This window comes from Pistacia vera, unplaced genomic scaffold (assembly GCF_008641045.1).
Source record: "Pistacia vera cultivar Batoury unplaced genomic scaffold, PisVer_v2 Contig4, whole genome shotgun sequence".
NCBI lineage: Eukaryota > Viridiplantae > Streptophyta > Magnoliopsida > Sapindales > Anacardiaceae > Pistacia > Pistacia vera.
In genome coordinates this window covers 353,355-374,283 of record NW_022196223.1, presented here as the reverse complement: position 1 = coordinate 374,283, position 20,929 = coordinate 353,355, and the positions used below count along the sequence as shown (strand labels likewise).

General features: G+C 35.5%; 4 protein-coding genes across 8 annotated transcripts in view; all 4 read left to right on the top strand.

The window, feature by feature from the left end:
- The window catches only part of LOC116141465 (putative disease resistance RPP13-like protein 1), a 27,336-nt gene extending 9,175 nt beyond the window's left edge, over positions 1-18,161 (top strand). The window contains exons 1-2 of one of the 3 annotated variants that reach the window (XM_031426970.1): positions 16,475-16,631; positions 17,103-18,161. In XM_031426970.1, the coding sequence (XP_031282830.1) occupies positions 17,305-18,147 (843 nt within the window). In that variant the 5' untranslated portion in view covers positions 16,475-16,631; positions 17,103-17,304 and the 3' untranslated portion in view covers positions 18,148-18,161. Of the gene's footprint in view, positions 1-16,474; positions 16,632-17,102 lie in introns of those variants that run through there. The other 2 variants (XM_031426971.1, XM_031426972.1) reach the window with 2 other exon arrangements.
- On the top strand, positions 4,433-7,220 carry LOC116141480 (putative disease resistance RPP13-like protein 1). Its single transcript, XM_031426986.1, has 3 exons — positions 4,433-5,683; positions 5,766-6,032; positions 6,327-7,220. The coding sequence occupies exons 1-3, from the start codon at positions 4,433-4,435 to the stop codon at positions 7,218-7,220; spliced, it is 2,412 nt and encodes an 803-aa protein (XP_031282846.1).
- LOC116141478 (putative disease resistance RPP13-like protein 1) lies at positions 9,449-10,828 on the top strand. The gene has a single exon (XM_031426985.1). It carries the CDS (start codon positions 9,449-9,451, stop codon positions 10,826-10,828), a length of 1,380 nt encoding a protein of 459 aa, XP_031282845.1.
- Positions 18,125-20,929, top strand: LOC116141462 (putative disease resistance RPP13-like protein 1). Of its 3 annotated transcripts, none has more exons than XM_031426967.1 (3): positions 18,125-19,907; positions 20,015-20,111; positions 20,744-20,929. In XM_031426967.1, exons 1-2 carry the CDS (start codon positions 18,148-18,150, stop codon positions 20,049-20,051), a joined length of 1,797 nt encoding a protein of 598 aa, XP_031282827.1. In that variant the 5' UTR covers positions 18,125-18,147; the 3' UTR covers positions 20,052-20,111; positions 20,744-20,929. The 3 variants fall into 3 exon arrangements, with proteins under 3 accessions (XP_031282827.1, XP_031282828.1, XP_031282826.1); XM_031426968.1 differs by having other exon boundaries at positions 18,125-19,912; XM_031426966.1 differs by having other exon boundaries at positions 18,125-20,111.

Below are 20,929 nucleotides of genomic sequence, written 5' to 3'. Positions count from 1 at the left end.
ATATATATTATCAAATCGAAAGAACATTATTTATAATATAAACAAATATCCTTTTCATATTTCTCAATAGATCGGGGGTATATAAATTAATCTGATTTCTTGACAAACTCAACTTATAATTAAGTGCAGTACGTAGTTAACTGGTTCTGTTTCTTAGGTTGAACGGTTCTTTACAAAGTCCACACGGTTAATGTATATTTATATATACATAGATCCATAGAAAAGGAGATAGCACATGCTATCATATATATTACGTACTATAATCCACAAATGATGTGAGGAGTTCAAGGTATGGTTTCGCAGATCACGCACAAGGCCAGGTCGCAGATATTTAACAGGTTCATGGTTCTTGATCAAAGGGCCAGCCATTAATTTGTTAGTGTGAACAGGTTATAAGCAAAGACGAAACTGTGATCAAAAGTCCACCCGGATTTAGTTCCTAATGTAGAGGGAGAATCAAACAAGTAATAAGTTCATCAGATTAATTGAATCAAATAACACGCACCTGCTACTCACATAATTAATGTAAAGAGTTGACATTATCTGCGTTGCTTCACATGGCTTAATTTTCATATATACAATAATGTGCATGTATATACATTTTTACTCACCAGGTTTAGACCACCTTCAACTTCAGCTGTATTTTACTTTACCAATGGCATTGTTCCGAGACTAATTTTAATGAGAGAAACACAAGAAAGGAAGATTAAGATTGGAGACATTCTTTATTTCTTGAAAACTATTTCTTCCCACGTTAATTACTTAACTTATCAACCTACTTTGTTTAAAATAATCACATATTATATTATGACACAGCTTGTTTCATGGTCCATAAAATTGTTATTCTATCACAAATTTCTTACATAAAAATATACATCTCTTTACTTCTCTCTTATTCTCTCAGAACACCCTCTTAACTCTCTCAAATTCTCTCAAAAATTCAATTCTGAACGTTCTTAGTGTGTTGAGGTAAGTACATTAACTACAAGTATTTACATATTTGTTTTTCATTATGTTTTGGTTTTTTGATTTATTATTGTTCATATTTACATTTCATAGTAAAATGATAGATGACAACCATAAGAAAATATTAAGTGTAGATATAGACTGAGACAGGCTTGATTAATTTTATCTTGGGGGAATCTCTGCTTCAATTTACTTAATTGTGTTAAGGTAAATTGATTGCAAGTATTTAAATGTTTATATTTACTTTTATTATTACAAATATTTAAATGTTTATTATCACTTGTGCTAAGGTAATAATAAACATTCACTTACATCCCGTCATTTGCTTTTTTTTTTTTTTTTTTCCCCCCTTAAAGAAACATGTTTAAAATCTTAAAAATTTTAGGACATATAATTTCATGATATGTCCAAAATCTTGTAGTGGTTGGAAAAAAAATTGTTTTCATAAGGCATATGAAACTCATGATCATGTATTTTTTATTTTGTATATATACGTACCTCAAGACTCTTGGTATCATTTTTCTTTTTTTTTTATTCTTTTCATCATTTGTTAATCATTTTATTGTTAGGTCCTATTTTATTATTGGGACATGACACTGCAATATATTAAATGCCTGCAGTCGATATTCATGGGAAGCTCCACTAACTACTTTTAATTTATAAAGAGAATAAAAATGAAGAATACTAAGAAAATATTAAGGGTAGTTATAGACTGAGACAAGCTTAATTAATTTTATCATTCATTTTTGATACCATTCATGGTTATTTGTGTCCATTTTTTATTAATTTTTTTTTTTCAGAGAAGAGACGAAGTCACCTGTCCAAATGACTTCCTCCGAATTTATTAAAAGGCCTCACTTGTGGCGGAGGAAAACCATGGTAACAAGCAGGATACCTGGGATTTACAGAACCCTCCCAAATATCAAAATTATAAAGAAAAAACAACACAAAACAAAACAAAACGAACAAGCCTAAACCAAAGAAAAACCCAAAAAGTCAAGTTACCATCTAAACTGAGGCAAACCCGCCTTATCCAACCGAAGAATGCGTTTCAAATTACGAGGCAAAGAATTAAAATCCAAAAAAGTATTATTATTACCCTCCTCGCCCCATCTAGCGAGGAAATCTGCTGCGCTATTCCCTTCGCGTAATTAATGATTAATGGTGAAATATACGTCTCTTAACAGTATCAAAAGATCATCCCAATAGTCCCATAAGTAACAAGCCGTGTACTTTCGACTACTCAACCAAGATACAATCAAAGTGGAGTCGCTCTCAATATTTATATGATTAAAACCCAACTCTTTACACAAAGAAATACCAGCTAGTAACGCCCTCAATTCAGCCTCATTATTTGTGCCATGCCCGAAAGAAGAAGAGAAAGCCCCTTTGAAAATACCTCGCACATCTCGAATGACACCTCCTCCCCCACAGCTACCCAGGTTGCCCCAACAACATCCATCTACATTCAATTTAATCCACCCTTCAGCCGGTTTCCTCCAATAAACCAGTTTCGAAATAGCCCTTGCTCTATCAACATAAGGCACTTCAAGAGCCCGAAGAATAACCTCATCCCTAGCAGAGATAGGCCACTGTTTTACCATAAGAGAGGAAATCTTACGTATCCATACTTTCACTAGAAACCAAACATTATCCACCGATTCAGCTGAGTTCTCCATGTGAACCTTGCAACGATGCAGCCAGAGACGCTAGGTAATGATAGACGGGATGAGACCGAGAAGAACCCCTATGTGACTTGACTTCTTGGAAACATTAAACCACTGCATCACAGTCGACCACCAAGAAAGACCATAGACATGATTAATACCCAGAGTGATAGTTGTAGTCTTCCATACCTCCGCAGCAATACTCCCATTACAAAGCACATGATTTAAGCTTTCTGTGTGGCCATGAGTGCAGCAATTACATCGAGATGCCAACGGGATTCCAAGTGATTGCACCCGAGAATCCAACGCCTGCCCATTAAAACGAGCGTTCCACATACACATAGAAATTTTCTTCAATAGAAGGTGATGCCAAATCTAGTCCATGCCCAGATGTTTAGTGCCTTTCACACGGATTAGATCCCACGCAGAAGCCAACGTAAAATCTCCCTTAATATCTGGTTTCCAAATGGTAATATCAGTTCCCACCTTACCAGCCACCACACCGTTCATAATCTCCTCTGTTTTGTCTAAACCGACCAGTTCCACCAGATAATTCTCATCCCAGGAACCATCAACCCATACATCTTTAATTGTGATTCGAGAATGCCCTAAATCTCTACTGGCACATAAAGGCCCACTCGCCAACCACTGATCAAACCAAAAGGAGGAGCTGCCCTCTCTCACCTTTACAATCACATTTTTTGGCCATATCAGGAAGCACATTCATAATAGACTTCCAGAAACGGGAAGCATTTCTTCTAGTCTCAGCAAAGAAAATGTGGCCGTGTTTCACATATTTCGCATGGAAAAACTTGGTCCAAAGATTATCAACAGTTACCAATCTCCAAGCAAATTTCATGGTTATTTGTGTCTGTGTTTGTTAAAATTTTCTCTCATATTCGCTCAGTCTTTCCAGCTCTAACTCTGAAATTCTGTAGAAATCTCTACTTCAATTTTTGCTAAATAATCAGTTTTACAAAGGGTATCTTTTTCCATAGTTACATTCACAAATGACAGTCGTTGGTTCAAGCATTTGGTGAGAACATTATCTCTCAAATGACGTTCTTGTATTATTAGGCCATATTATTTATAAGCTTGTAGTGGTTTCTATACGAAATGTGAAGCGAGCAACCGGCGGTTGTTTGGGTTGAAATGTTCTGTAGTAGCCAGTTTAGATTTGTTAATGGCAGTCTTTGCCATCTCTATTGGGAAATGTATTTGCTCTGATTCCCTTCTGCCTATCTTACATTTGCACCACTAATCTCTTTCTGCAAATCGCAATTGGCATTCTGGGAATGGATATTTGGTTTTATTAATACATCATTATAATCATAATGAAGCTTAGTTGAGAGCATCTTATTATTGAATCCAAGATCAGGGCGCCTTAATTAATTATATTTAAATGTATGTTCTACATCTGCCATTTGAACAAGTCTAAGAATTTAATTCGCCTTCAAATAATGCAATAGTTCTTGGTTATTGAGAGGGCCAACCATTAATTTTTTAGCCTGAACAAATATTAAAGATACCTGGTTCTTGGATCATGTGATCAAAGTAAATTTGCAGTTCACCGACTTCACATGGAACAGTAACATGAACATTAACTAAGAATAGAGTCATTATTTATTTCTTTAAAACAATTAATATATTATTATCTGACAGCTAGTTTTCTCACATATTAAATCCTTTGTATTTAAATTTCACTCAAATAAATGTTTAATCAAGCACTTTTTCTTATTGTTTGAATTTTGTTTATGGCTGTTTTCTGATCATCATCCTTTCCGCAGACGACCAAAACCATGCCTGTAGGGGAGCTCTTTCTCTCTGCTTTCGTTTCGGTGTTGTTTGAGAGATTGACATCGCCGGAGTTGCTGCAGTTTGCGAGTGAAGAGGGGATACGGTCAAAGCTGAAAAAGTGGGAGAAAAACTTCAGGTGGATTGAGGCAGTGCTCAGCGGCTTGGAGGACAAGCAACTTGATCCCAAGGACTCTGTTTCTGAAATGTGGCTGGAAGATCTCCGAGACTTGGTTTATGATGTCGAGGATATACTGGATGAGTTCGCTACTGATACTTTAGGGCGTAAATTGACGGCAGAACGTCATCCTAGCATCAGCAGGGTACAGAATTGCATCCCAGATTGTTTCACTGGTTTGACTCCACATGCTATCAAGTTCAATGCCAGTTTGAGGTCCAAGATAGAAGAGATCGATTTGGGGTTGGAAGATCTCGATGCAAGAATAAGATTTCTTGCGTTAACCAGAGCGAATTTCGGATGCCCATCAGCTGCTGCATACCCAAAGCCAACCAGTGGATGGCTGCCAATTGAACCTGCCATTTGTGGGAGGGATGATGATAAAGCCAAAATCCTTGAAATTGTGTTTCAGGATGAACCAGGTGATGACAAGTTTCGCATAATACCCATCATCGGCATGGGAGGAATTGGCAAAACAACACTAGCTTGGGAGGTGTACAATGATAAAGCAGTGAACAATTTCCACCCAAGAGCATGGGTTTGCATCGCCAGTGACTTTGATGCTCTAGGAATCTCCAAGGCAATTATTGAGTCGATCACTTCCAAGTCTTGTGATGAAGAGACTTCGGGTCGAGTTTATGGAAAACTGAAAGATGAACTTGACCGGAAAAAATTCTTGCTTATTTTGGATGATGTATGGAACAAGAACTACTGCGACTGGGAGTACCTGAAATCTGCCTTTAAAGTTGGAGCACCAGGGAGTAGAATAATTGTGACTACTCTTGACTTCGAAGTTGTATCAGCCATGACTGGATCCAATGAAGGTCACAGTTTAAAGCCCCTGTCAGATGATGATTGTTGGTCCGTATTTGCTAAGCATGCATTCCAGACTAGAGGTATTGGTGCAGTTTCAAATTTGGACTGGAAACGTGAGAAAGTTATTGCCATGTGCGGAGGCTTGCCCTTGGCTGCAACAATTCTTGGTGGTCTTCTCTACACCAAGCAAAGACGTGATGAATGGGAAGATATATTAAGCAAAAACTGGAACTCATTTGATGAAGGTGACAAAATTCTCTCAGTATTAAAACTAAGCTACTACCATCTTCCTTCACATATAAAAAGATGCTTTGGATATTGTGCTATTTTACCAAAAAACTTAGTTCGTGGAGAAGCAACTTGTCTTTTTATGGATGTCAGAAGGTCTTATTCAACCATCAAATAACAAGCCACCAGAAGAGGAAGGTGGTAAGTACTTTCGAGAGTTAGTGTCAAGATCAATTTTTCAACAATTAAGTAGGGATAACACCAAATTTGTAATGCACGATCTTGGCAATGATCTAGCTCAACAAGTTTCTGGAAAAACATGTTTCATGCTAAAAGATGAATTGGTCACTAGGAAGATATTGGGGATTCGTCACTCTTCTTATGTTTGTGGTATTTATGATGACAAAAAGAAATTTGAAGTCTTCCATAAAGTCAAGCGTTTGAGGACATTCTAACCGATGCAACTATATGAAGATGGTACTCGTTACATAACTTCAATGTTTCTTTATGAATTGATGCCGAAGTTAAAAAAATTGAGAGTGCTATCTTTAACAACATATTACATCACTAAGCTACCAGATTCATTAGGAGGCTTGATACATTTAAGTTACCTCAACCTATCTCAAACTAAGATTAGACATTTACCTAAGTCAACATGTTCGTTGTACAACTTGCAGATTTTGTTACTAGCAGATTGTTGCTATCTCTTAAAGCTACCTTCCAAGATGAAGAATTTGATCAATCTACGCCATCTTGATATATCAGGTGCAAATTCAATATCAGAGATGCCTTTAGGAATGAAAGATTTGACATGCCTCCAAACATTATCTAATTTTATTGTGGGGAAAAATACTGGATCTGATTTAGAAGATTTAATGTGTTTAAAGGATCTTCGTGAAAAGCTTTGTATCTCAAAGCTAGAGAATTCACAGGAACCAACAACATTCGTATTGAGAGATATGCGTCACCTAAAATTTTTGGTGCTAGAATGGAGTCCTGAACTTGATCATCCACGAATTAATGCAGAAGAAGAAACGGTACTTGAATGGCTGCAACCTCACGAAAATCTGGAAGAACTCACGATCAAATGCTATGCCGGTACAAAATTTCCACCTTGGGTTGGGAATCCCTCGTTACACTCGAAACCAATGGTACTAAGGATCCTAAGGTTGGAGAATTGCAAAAATTGCACTTCTTTGCCTTCATTGGGGTTGTTTACATCGCTAGAAGAACTCATCATCAAAAACATGTCAGGAATCAGAAGGATTGGTTTTGAGATATATGGGCAATCGTTGGTGAATCTTTCTTTTGAGGGTATGAAAGAATGGGAACATTGGGATCCTATTGGCGAAAATGAGCATGTTGAAAGATTCCCTTGTCTTCGAAAGCTTTCCATAAAAAATGGCCCCAAACTCTGTGGAGCACCATTTAATCATCTTCAGTCATTGGAGAAACTGGTGGTGTATAAATGTGGGCAGTTGGTGGTTTCCTTCTCAAGCTTTCCAAGGCTGTGCAAACTGCAAATTAGATATAGATGGCTGCAAAAAGATGGCGTGCAGCAGTCTAACTGATTCCAAATCACTGAAGTCTATGACTCATTCAGATTTTTCTGGGTATGGAAATTGGTTAAGACAAGAGCCATCTATCCTCCCCTCCCTCCAAAAGCTATGTATTCAAAATTGCGAGGCTTTAACATCCTTACCTGAAGGCCTGGAGAATTTTTCTCATCTTGAATACTTAGATATCTTTGATTGTGATTTTCTACTATCCATTGTCAGAGACCAGTTGCCCTCTTCACTAAGAAGATTCTCAGTATTAAATTGTAAGAATCTGCTATCTCTGTTCGATGGCAGAAAGGGGTCGTCTTCTTCAGCGAGTAATGAGTCCAAACTCGAAAATTTGTCCATCTCCAACTGCCCAGCAATTATTTCTCTATAAACTTTATAGCATAAAGTGTGTTTATCCTCTGTTTGGCAAAGGTTTAATAGAGACTTGAAAGTATGGTGCTGTAATAGATAAGATCAATTTATGGCATCTTGATATTACCGGTGTCAATTTACTCAGAGAAATACCAACGGGAATGAAAGAATTGGAATGTTGTAGAACATTACTCAATTTTATTGTAGGCGAAGGTGTAGGCTCTGATTTGAGAAAACTTAAAGTTTCTTCGTGAGCTTTACATTTCAAGATTACACAATGTAACTGGTTCACATGATACAAAGGACTCCATAGTAATTGATAAGAAGGGCCTAAAAGTGCTGGTACTAGAGTGAGACTCTCAGTTGGATGACACTCGAGATGAGTTAGTGGAAGAAAATGTACTGGACACTTTCCAACCTAACCAAAATCTGAAAGAACTCACAATCAAAGGCTACGCCGGCACAAGATTTTAATTGAGGGTTGGAGATCCAACATATTCAAACATAGTAGTGTCAACATTGGAAAGATGTGAAAAATGCACAGTATTGCCTTCACTTGGATGGTCGGGCTCACTTGCACACTTCACCAACAAAGGAATGAAGAGGAGTAGAAGTATAGGTCCTAAGATTTTCAGAAAAGATTGCTTAACTCTTTTTAAATCAGTGAAGACTCTTTGTTTTGAGGATTTGCAAGAATGGGCGAATTGGGATTCTGTTGAAGAAAATGAGCATGTTGAAATATTCCCTTGATTGCATCAGTTATCCCTTGTGAAATGCCCCAAACCTTGTGGAAAATTACCCGAAATTGACTATCATTTGTTTAAACTTAGAATTCAAGAATGTGGGGTGTTAGAGGTTTTGTTCACAAGACTTCCATGGTTTTGCGAAGCATAAATAGATGAGGCAAGGTGTTGTGCGGTACTTAACTCTGTTACAAATATTTCAGATATCCGTAATTGAATATTAAGGTAAGGTCTTCATTTTCTGAAACTCTTTTATCTCAATTGAATAAGGTAAGGTTGTCATTTTGTTATTAATTTCTTAGTATACTACATACTTAATCTTCACGTAAATGAATGTTTACTGAATATTTTATACACACCTGTCGGATTTCTTCATTGCCCCCGAGAAGAGAATGTGTGATCTAGATCCAGTTATTACATTGTGATCTCTTCAACTATGTGTTGTTTCTAATTTAAATCTTATTTGATATAGTATGACATGATATTTAAATCTTTCACTTCAAACTTGTAGTAAGTCACTAATACATTAGTTCAACTCATTTAAGTGGGTCATGACATCTTTGATGATTTAAGCAGAAAGAGGCTAGAAGTTTTGAATATTATTAAAGCGTCCATGACCATGAATATAATCAAGCTCTGGCTCAATTTCATCCTTGTCCTTTTGTGTGACATGCAGTTAATCATGGATCTATTCGGGTGTGTTCTTTCTTTGTTTTCTTCTCTGTGTTGAAATTCTCAGTACATCTTAGCATTGTGATTAATGATATTCTATTTTGAGTCTTCGAGATTGGATGTAGATTGCAAAGCCGAAGCACTATAAATTTGTTGTCTCCTGTACCTTTTGCTCTTTCATTTCAATTTATATGCTTAGAGTGATTTGGGTTAGAGTATTCTAATTTTCAAATCTGATTTGTCATTTTGATTCCATTATTAAGCCATTTGTGATAATTCTATAAATCCTAGAATCTTAACACTTACAAATGTCGTAACAAGGAAACAAATTAATTTTGTATCGGAAGCTTTGAAATTTTAAAAGCATACATGAAGATCAATATATAGGCTTTCACTCTGTCTTTCTCACATTCCTCTCTTTCTCTTGACAGTTCTACAGATGAAGCTTGCTGGTCCGTCTTTCAAATGCATGCAGTTGGTTTGGATTATGGGGATTTACAATTAATTCATGAAAAAGTTATTGATATGTGTAAAGGCTTATCCTTGGGAGCGTGTATTCTTGGTGGCCTTATAAGATTTAAGCGCCATGATGAATGGAAATATGTATTGAATGCTAAAATATGGGATTCAGTAGATGATAATGAGATTCTTCCTGTGCTAAAGTTAAGCTACCAACATCTTCCTTTATGGTTACAAAGATGTTTTGTTTATAGTGCAATTTTACCTGACGATTATGAATTTAAGGAAAAGGAACTTGTTCTTCTATGGATTGCAGAGGGTCTTATTGGAGGAGCACAAGAGGGTGAGCAACTGGAAGATATAGGCAGTGAGGTTTTCCAACAACTATTGAAAAGGTCTCTGTTTCATCACTCAGATAGTCATGCTTCCAAATTTAGAATGTATGACCTCGTCAAAAGTAGGGCCCGATGGATTTCTGGAGAAACTAATTTTAGATTGTATGATGTGTTGGGGGTCAATGAGCAACCAAGAAGATTCAAAAGGCCTCGTCATTCTGGTACTTTAGCTAGTTGTGATGTTGAGCACTTAACGACATTCCTGCTAGGACTCATACGTAGTGATGATACCCATTACGTTACTGATCCACTTCTTTCAGATTTGCTACCAAAGTTTAAGAGATTGAGAGCATTATCTTTGGAAAAGAAAAATATTACGGAGTTACCCATTTCTGTTGAAGGTTTGAGACATCTAAGATATGTCAACCTTTCCAACACTTTGATCAGAAGGTTACCTGATTCAATATGTTCAATACTCATCTGGCAAATTTTACTATTAAGAGATTGCTCTAATTTGGTGGAGTTGCCTCCCAATTTGAAGAATTTGATCAATCTAAGGCATTTTGATATTACAGGTGTCAATCTGATAAGAGAGATGCCACTAGGAATGAAAGAGTTGGAATGTCTTAAAACATTACTCAATTTTATTGTTGGCAAAGGTTTGGGACTTGATTTGAAAGATTTGGAGAATTTAAAATATCTTCGTGAACTTTACATTTCAGGATTACATAACGTAATTGGTTCACAAGATACAAAGGACTCCATATTGGTTGATAAGGAGGGTCTAAAAGTTCTGGTGTTGGAGTGGGGCTCTCAATCGGATGACACACGAGATGAGTTAGTTGAAGAAAAGGTAATGGACACACTCCAACCTTACCAAAATCCTAAAGAACTTGTAATCAAAGGCTATGCTGGCACAAGATTTCCATCTTCTGTTGGAGATCCAAATTATTCAAACATAGTGGTGTTAACATTGGAAAGATGTGATAAATGCACAGTATTGCCTTCCCTTGGATGCTTGTCCTCAAGCACCACACCATTAAAGGAATGACAGGAATAAAAAGGGAAGGTTCTGAGCTTTTCGAAAAAGATTGTGATGAACACCAACCTTCCAGATTCACGTTGATAGTAAATAATAAAAGTAAAAGCAACCACTCAATCACAAGCAATACTCTTAATTGAAAAAACTGGAAGAAGCTATATTAATGAAAAAGAGTTTGTAATAGGGGTGANGTCTTCTTCTTCTTCATTTTTTTATATTTTTAGTCTTTCTAAATTTATGCTTCTACCCCTAGATTACAGGTAATCCCGCTAAACCCCTACCACATCAGCTTTTCTTTCAAATAAACCTCCAGATTTTGCCCCTTGTAACATGCAAACCCAGCAGCTTCCTTTTCTTGCAATTTCATTCCCAATAAAGCTTTTAAAAACTAACAGAAATCCCCTTCCATAAAAATAAAATCACACAAAATATGTAATATGTATTAGGATTAAAAACGGGGTTTCACAGTATATATAATATGCTACTTTAACTTGTTTCTCTATCAAGTTTGTTCATCCTCCGTTGGAAGGAGGTTTAGTGACAGTCAGTAATGTGCAGTAAGAGATGAGTTTAACTCTATTGATACAACAAAAATCAAATCATACACCTAAAATATCTGTTGCAGGCATATGATGAAGCTTAGTTCTATGGAATCCAATATCAGAGTGTCTGAATTAATTTTATTTAAATGTGTTTCCCACATTTGGCGTTGGAGCAAAGTCCAAAAGATTTGATTCCTAGATACCTAATTTTCTTTAAAGCAATTAATATATTATTATCTGAAATATTAAATTCTTTATTTTATCACAAATACTCTCCCCCCATTTGATGTCGAGGGCATACTGGATTGGTTCCTACCGATGCTTTAGGGCGTAAATTGACGGAAGGTCATCCTAGCATCAGCAGGGTACAGAACTGCATCCTAGATTGTTACTCTACTACCTTAAGTTTGAGGGGATGTTAATTGTATTATTATATTTGACTTAAGCCCACAGACAGGGTAGGGCTTCCTAGTTGGGTCTCCTTGTTAGAAGGTTTTTTTGTCGACATCACCAAGTTAGTAGGGTCATCATTCCTATTGAACAATAAATATGTTTACTATTTCAGACATAATAGAATAAACTCTTCTCACCAAAACAACTATTTCTATGAACTTTAGCTTGGTTTTATTTCTGGTTTGGGAATCTTTATTACTATACATTTGCAGCTATAATTTTTTTTTCTGCAAATTATGATGGACATATATCATATCAGAAAATTTTTGAGGAAAAACAAAGGACCCTGTGCTGGAAATTTCATGTTAAACTTTGATCTTGATGAATATATTTGGTCCTAGTTACAGTTTCTTGCAGTAACCAAGCGATTGAGTTCCAGATTCGGCATTTGCATAACTTCTATTTTAAAGTTCTTTAATTATCTAAAGATTAATTACCATATTACTCTTAATTAAGCTCCAACTAGCTAACTAGCATGAAGGGATTAGAGCTCAGTAATATGCATAACATATGGAGCTTAAATTTAATTTGCTTGTCCTTGTTGTTTCAGGCTTCTTGTGCTTTATTATCCATCTTTTCTAAAGCATCCACAGTTAAAAGAATGAATTCCTTTCTTCTTCTCCACTAAACCAATCACTTTTTCTTTTCCTTCTAAGCCAAAAAGAAAAAAATGAGTGGTTCTGGGCCGCGCTCAAAAAAGTCATCACAGTATTTTGTCCACAGATATTTCCACCTCTCTTATCAAACTCTCAATTATTTCGATTATTCTCTCATTAGGTTCTTACCAACTCCCTCTCAAACTCTACTTTTGCTTTCTTAGTGTTAAGGTAAGCACAATACTGGAAATTTACTTCTTTCTAAATCTGTTTTTTGAATTTTTATTTTCATATTTACATTTTGATGTATGCTTATCAGCATCTTCAATCTTCATACAATTAATATAAACTTAGATATATATAATATATGGATATAGATACCTGTTAACTGGATCTTGCCCCATTTTACACTTCTGTTGTGAGAGGATAATTATTGCAGAACATATGCACCATCAATATATTTATTTTAACTTTTTAACTGGACTTATGTTCATAAATAACTTAAATAAATCGCATTTTTCATGAGTAGATAATAATTAAATAACTATTACAAATTAAAATGATAGGAAAAAATGTTAAATATATGGGGTATCCTACATTCTTTATTTCTTCAAAACTCTGATCCAACACTCCACACGCTTCTCTCCCAAAACCCTTGATTACTCGCAGGAAGTAATCACTTTTCTCCTACAACCCTCTCAATCTCTCTAGCTACTCTCAATTACGTCTCATATTCTTTGGCGCTCTTACCAACTCCCTCAATTTCCATTGCTCTTCCTTTCTCAGTATTAAGGTAACCAGAATACTGCAAGTTTACTTACTTTACTTCTTTTAATTTGATGCATTATTTTCATATTTACATTTTTGATGAATGTTTATCAGCATCTTTATGCCGTTTTATAATTTTATTTTTTAATTTAAACCTCGATACCAATCTATTAATATATGTTGTGGGAGGATGGTTTTTGCAAAACTAGATGGGTTAATGTCATAATTAAATTAAACAGATTATGTTTTTCATGAATATTTAATTGAACATGATTCTTCATCCGAGCATAACATTTAAGCACTAGTGACCTGAAAAACACTCAAAAACATCCACGATCCCATAAAAGGCAATTGTGAAAATATTAAGCAACTTTACTAAATTAAGCATAATTTCCCACAATTAATCCCCCAAAAACCACTAACTAAATGTGTATTTTCAAGCTCTTATCAAAGACCAACTGATACGACTTCGCTAACCAAATCTTCTTTTTTTGGTAGAGATGATGATAAAGCCAAAATACTTGAAATGGTGTCAAGGGATAAACAAATTGATGACAAGTGTCATGTGATAGTCATCGTTGGCATGGGAGGAATTGGCAAAACAACACTTGCTCAGGAGGTGTACAATCACGAAGTGGTGGAGGATTTCAACCTAAAAGCATGGGTTTATGTTTCTAACGACTTTGATGTTTTGAGAATCTCAAAAGCAATTTTCGAGTCAATTACTCGCTCCTCCTGCAATCTAACAAATTTAGATCCTGTCCAGGCTGAATTGAGAGAGCTTGTACGAGACAGAAAATTCTTACTTGTCCTAGATGACGTTTGGAGTGCGGATTAAGACAACCCATATATATTTTATTATAATTATTAGTCTTTCTTTAATTGATAATAATTAGCACATCTACATATGGTTTGATTTTAGTGGTTGGGTTACTTTTTATTTCATAGCTTTATTGCCTTATCTATGACTTTAAATCTAACAAAGTGCTCACCCTACATCCTCCTTTTTTACTTTGGAATTTAAGGCAACCTTATCATCAAAGGTCTTGATTGGTGTAATGTAAAACACCCAGTAATTCCTGTGTGCTTTAATTTACTACCTTGGTTCTCGGGCATTCTCAGTTACTACTCATATTCTTTCAATCAGGGGTGTTCAAAAGTGGTTAACCGAACCGGTTAATCGCTTTTCTAAACCAAACTGGGTTTTCAGTTCGAGAAAATTTTCAAACCGATTTTAGAGAAAATCAGTTTTTCAGTTAACTGAAAAACTGGTTAACCGTTTTAAAAAAAGCGGTTAACCGGTTTTGAACCGATTTTCCCTTTTTTTTGATAAATTTTTTTTCTTTTTAATTTTGTCCTAAATTAAATTATAAATATAGACAATACATTGGGAACTAAGAAAAGAATTTTGGGTTGGGATTTTAGATTGAGTGAATTAGAGATTTATTTTAGTTTAGGTTATTATTTATTTATTTAATATAATATATATATATATATATATTTGAAAAACCGGTTTAGAAAACCGGTTTTCGGTTAACCGTTTCTAATTTTTCCCGACCCGGTAACCGAACCGAAAATTTGGTTTTTTGAATTTTTCGAACCGTAACCGAACTGTTTTTTCGGTTAACCGGTTTTTCGGTTTGGTTACTGATTCGGTTAGCGGTTTGGTTCGGTTTTTGCATTTTTTGGAACACCCCTACTTTTAACCCCTTACCAACTCTTATTTTCTGGGTGTTAAAGGTAGGCACATTAACTACACATTATTGGAAGTTTTTTTTTTTTTTTTTTTTTTTGAATTTTGGGCCCGGTCCCAAAAACTAGTCCTTGGGAGGATCGATCTTACAAGGACCAATCCAGGGACCAGACTGGGCCCTAGGGAGAGGTGATCAGGCCAAGGCTAGTCCCTCCTCTGGGATTTCAAAAACCCTCTTATCCAATGACAAAAATCTCCTAACAAATATCTAAAACCTCCTGTAATATATGAAATACATAATAAGTTTAGGGATTAAAAAAATTTAAAAAAAAAAAAAATTGACCGTTGTTGTGGGGAGGTGCAAAAAGTTTTTCTATTTTTCTAAAATTTGATTTTTTTCTTAATTATTAACAACTAATTATTTATTAATTTATACATTTTTTTTCTTTTGCTTAAAAAACTAAATTTTTTCTTTTATTTAATAAACTGATTTTTAATTAAAAAAATAAAATTATAACTATTGTTTAGAGGTAACTGATTTTTAATAGAAATCGAAGTTAGAAGTTTAAATGTCTAATTTCCAAGTTAGAGAAGGTAACTGTCATCTATTTGTATTTTAGGGGTATAAGTGATATTGACATATCCTGTAATAACATTTATGCGGACTGACGAGAATGCCCTTTTACGGTCTAAATTAACGTCAGAATTTTAACTACCCGTGGAAATCTTTTTTTTTTTTTGGTTAAGATTGTAGGTCAAAAATGTTTTTCATTACGTAGATTTATTACAAATTTCTCTACGCTTTTGTTTGTTGATCTACCATCTTCATATTTACATTTTGATGCATATACGAAAATGTTTAATGAATCATCCACGAAGATAATCAGGCTTTTGCTCTGTCTCATCCTTCTCTTTTGTGTGGATATAGTTGTAGGAGAAATTAATTCATGGATCGGGACTTGTTTTAATTACCTTAGATTTTATTTTATTATTTTTTTTTTTAATGCAGGATTATTGGAGTGATTAGTTGCGTGAATACTATGTTGAATTGGAGGAAAGCACTATTGATGTCTAAAGTTCTTTGTGTTTTTTATTTTGCAGAATAAATCTTAAAGACTCTGTTTCTTTTTATTTTCGATGCCCTTTCGATGGAATATCACAGTGAAGATTTAACATATTTACTCAACTTTCAGAGAAACTGTCATTGAACTCTCTTCTCTTCCATCAACTTTCTCAAATTCTTTTTCAGATTTTCTCAGCAACCAAACGGGTATTTCTCAGAAATTCCTGAAAAGCATTGCTCCGATACTATCTTATTGGAAAATCTTTTAACGAGTGAAAACACAAGAAAGGTGAGCCTGTGCACAAAACAGAACTGAAACTCTGTAGAAATCACAGGAAGCAGAGGATGGATATTCCTTGTGTTACAGGACATTAGCATTATCCAATCCAAGACCGGCAGCTGCATGGCCCCATGAATTACTTTTTCTTTTCCTTTTAAACCAAAAAGAAAAAAAAAAAAAGATCGGTTCTGAGCCGCCCTCAAAAGAGTCAGTCAACAGGGTATCTTTTGTACAGATATTTCCACCTCTGTTATCAAACCCTCAATTATTTCTCTTATTCTCTCATCACGCTCTTACCAGCTCTCTCTCAATCTCAAACTATACTCTTGTTTTCTCAGTGTTAAGGTAAGCACAATACTCTAGCGGCGCCTGCAGTCGACAATCATGTGAAGCTCCACTAAGTCCAAGGTGTTACTGGTAATCACCAATTTTTATAATATCATGACTCTGCATTATAGAATATATGTATGTACGTTTATCACCATCCATCTTAACATCATTTTATTCATTCATATGTGTCCATCTTCACTTAATTTCATTTAAACTCTTATGAAAGAAATTTTTTTTTTTTTAAGATTGTGGGAGGAAAAATGTATATTAGCCTATTCCTCTAATCTCTTACCAACTATTTCCCGTCATAATTTGTGGAGTGTGATATAATTATTAACATATTTATCTACTTTCAGATTATTATTTTTTTGAAATTTTACCATATATTTTTCATAGAATAACCTTAAAAATGTCGTAATAAGGAAACAAATTAATTTTGTATGTGTATATATATTTGAGGACAGAGTGTCAGTAGCTTTAAAATTTTTAAAGCATACATAAAGACGAATATATAGGTTCTCACTCTGTTTTTCTCATATTCCCCTCTTTCTCTGACAGTTCTACCGGAAATTCATGGATCCGGAACTCAGTGCGGTTCTCACTAGGTTAGTGAACACACTGCAAGAGCCATCCCCAGAGTTGAAGCAACTTGCAGCAGTTGCAGGGCAAAAGGGCCTATTTTTAAAGATAAATCAGTGGACTACAGTGTTGCAGATTTTTAGGAAAGTTATCGAGAAAGACTGGCTACTATGGAACGTGGATGCGAAAAGGTGGCTGGATGACGTCAAACAGTTGGTTTGATGATGTGGAGGAGATACTGGTTGAGATTTCCAAACAAGCTTCACGCTTCAAACCGATGGCTCAAAGTCAGACTACCACGGGCAAGAGAAGTTCATTAAAGGGCCTCATCCCTGCTTGTTTTACAGGTTCGAACACAGGTGCTGTTACGTTGTTTGATGATAATCTAAGTTCCAGAATAATTGATATAACTAGCCGATTGGAAAAACTTAATGCTGAGAGATATATACTTGGACTGAGAGTGATTGGTAGACGTGAATTGCAGGGTCGGTTTTCACAGATCAAAACTATTTATGGGCGAGATGAAGATAAAAATAAAATACTAGAAATGGTGTTAAGGGATGAAGTGAGTGATCATGCCAACTTTAGAGTAATACTCATCATTGGCACAGCAGGAGTTGGAAAAACAACACTCACTCGACTTGTGTATGACGATAAGGCAGTGGAAGACTTCAAACCAAGAGCCTGGGTTTCCCTCTACAAAGATTCCAATGTTTTCAAAATCTCCAAGGCCATTCTAGAGTCAGTCACTTCTAAATCCTGCAATCTAAAGGATTTAGATGAAGTGCTGCTTCAACTGAAAGAAGTAATTTTTGGGAGGAAATTCTTGTTTGTCTTAGATGATGTTTCGACAGAGAATTATGGTTTGTGGGGAACTCTAAAGTCTTCCTTTATGGCTGGAGCACCGGGAAGCAAGATAATAGTGACAACCGGCGAAGTAGATATTGAGTTTCCAGTCAATCTCAGTATTCAACCTTATACATTAGAGGTATTATCAGATGAAGCTTGCTGGTCCGTCTTTTAAATGCATGCATTTGATCGGTGGTATATTGATTTACAATTAATTCGTGAAAAGGTTATTCCTATGTGTAAAGGCTTACCCTTGGCAGCGAGTATTCTTGGTGGCCTTATAAGCTGTAAGCGAGATGATGAATGGGAATGTGTATTGAACACTAAACTATGGGATTTAGCAGATGATAATGAGATTCTTCCCGTACTAAAGTTAAGCTACCAACATCTTCCTTTATGGTTACAAAGATGTTTTGTATATTGTGCAATTTTACCTGACGGTTATGAATTCGAGGAAAAGGAACTTGTTCTTCTATGGATAGCAGAAGGTCTAATTGGAGGAGCACAAGAGGACGAGCAAATGGTATGTGAGCAATTGGAAGATAGAGGCTGTAAGATTTTCCAAAATCTACTGGAAAGATCTCTTTTTGAAAATTCAAGTAGTCATGCTTCTAAATATAGAACGCATGACCTTGTCAAAACTATGGCCCGATGGATTCATGGAGAAACAAATTTCAGATTAGAAGATGTGTCAGGGGTCAATGAGCGACCAGAATGTGCCAACAAAAATAAATTTGACTCATTCTATGATGTTGACAACTTACGGACATTTATGCCAGGACTCCTATGTAATGATGGCAGTCATCACATCACTGATGCGCTCCTTTCTGATTTGCTACCAAAGTTCAAAAGACTGAGGGCGTTATCTTTGGCAAAGCATAGTATTACGAAGTTACCCAGTTCAGTTGAAGGTTTGAGATATCTAAGATATGTCAACCTCTCCAGCACTATGATCAGAACGTTACCTGATTCAATATGTTCACTACCCATCTTGCAAATTTTGCTATTAAGGGATTGCTCTCATCTGGTAGAGTTGCCTTCCAATTTGAGGAAATTGATCAATTTATGGTATCTTGATATTACCGGTGTCAATTTACTCAGAGAAATGCCATTGGGTATGAAAGAGTTGACATGTCTTAGAACATTACTGAATTTTATTGTGGGCAAAGGTGTAGGATCTGATTTAAAAGATTTGGAGGACTTAAAATTTCTTGGTGAGCTTTATGTTTCAAGATTACAGAATGCAACTAGTTCACAAGATACAAAGGACTCCATATTAAAAGATAAGAAGGATCTAAAAGTGCTGGTACTAGAGTGGGGCTCTCAATTGAATGACACCCGAGATGAGTTGGTGGAAGAAAATGTACTGGCCAATCTACAACCTCACCAAAATCTGAGAGAATTCACAATCAGAGGTTACGGTGGCGCTAGATTTTCATCTTGGGTTGGAGATCCAATGTATTCTAATTTAGTGGTCTTAACATTGGAAAGATGTGAAAAATGCACAGTATTGCCTTTGCTTGGATTGTTGAGCTCGCTTGAACACCTCACTATTAAAGGAATGACAGGAATAAAAAGGATAGGTTCTGAGCTTTTTGGAAAAGATTGTTCACGTCCTTTTAAATCGCTGAAGACTCTTTGTTTTGAAGATTTTCAAGAATGGGAGCGCTGGGACTCTGTTGCAGAAAATGAGCATGTTATAGTATTCCCTTGCTTGCGTGAGCTATCCCTTGTGAAATGCCCCAAACTCCGTGCAAAACTACCTGAACATCACCTTAGGTCGTTGAAGAAACTTAGAATTCGGGAATGTGAGTTGTTAGATGTTTCGTTCACAAGGCTCCCACTGTTTTGCCACGCAGAGGTAGACGGATGTAAGATGGAGTGCGGAGAAGAATTTGTCTATACAGATAGAGTCCTCCTTAGAAGAATACACCGGTCAGGTTGTCATTTTCTGGAACTACTTATATTTTTAATTTTCATCTCAGTATGGGCTCTTTCTTACTAAATAACATTTTATCTCCTCATCTATTTGAAATAACTAGCGACATAGAGCCGACAGATGGATGCAATATATCCTAGACCTGTAGTGAAGATGACTCTTCGACTTCTGACTAGGTCGGATTTCCCAACTTCTTTAAGGTAAGGTGGTCATTTTCTGAACCTTTTTTATTTTCATCTCAATAAATGCTCTTTCCTGTTGAATTGAATTTTTGTTTTATATTTTAGTTACTGAAATATCTACTTATAGACTTATTTTGATAGATCTGACCACTATTAGTTTGATATTAAGAAGTTAATTGCTAAGTGAAATATCCCGAAATGCTCTGCTTGCAAATTGGAGGGAATGCGACTCCCTATATTGCAAGTTTATTCCAAAACAAGTTTTGTTATTTATACTCAAATCTTTTGATTTTAGTGAATAATGTGTTACTCTACTCTAATGAATCACATGCTTTCACAAATCACAATCATATCTTGCTTCATTATAACCAATGTCTTTTGCTTTCCTGTCATCTTTCATTTTCTAATTACTTTCTATATATCTTACTGTCTTGTTAATGTTAGTGTGAGCCTTTAGTTTCAGAATTTCAGGTGCATGTTTGGTTTATTTATTGATTTTTTTGGTTGACTTACAAACAACTGAGGAATTCAAGTTTGTAACTCAGGATTTGCATACATTGGTTTTTTATAATTTGTATGATCTAGAGATTTCAATATTGTTTTAATCTATATATTCTATGTTTAATTACCTTAGTTTTGCTTTTATGCAGGCCCTGTCTTGTCGGAGCAATTTCTTGCAGGAAAACAATGTTCTATTAGAGGAACGCAACTAGAGATATCTAATGTCTTTTCTTTGAATAAATGTAAAAGACTGTTTTTCTTTTTCATTTCTATCTATGCATTTACTTTTGTTTTTGTTGCTGGATTTATGATGATATTATATTAGTCTTTCTTAA

Excerpts from the sequence above, each read along its gene's own strand:
- LOC116141462 (XM_031426966.1), top strand. The coding sequence starts at position 18,148 with ATGCATGCATTTGATCGGTGGTATATTGATTTACAATTAATTCGTGAA.
- LOC116141480 (XM_031426986.1), top strand. The coding sequence starts at position 4,433 with ATGCCTGTAGGGGAGCTCTTTCTCTCTGCTTTCGTTTCGGTGTTGTTT. Across the intron at positions 5,684-5,765 it reads AAGGTGACAAAATTCTCTCA|TTCGTGGAGAAGCAACTTGT; the intron begins GTATTAAAACTA and ends CAAAAAACTTAG. Across the intron at positions 6,033-6,326 it reads GGATTCGTCACTCTTCTTAT|ATTTTGTTACTAGCAGATTG; the intron begins GTTTGTGGTATT and ends TACAACTTGCAG.
- LOC116141478 (XM_031426985.1), top strand. The coding sequence starts at position 9,449 with ATGCATGCAGTTGGTTTGGATTATGGGGATTTACAATTAATTCATGAA.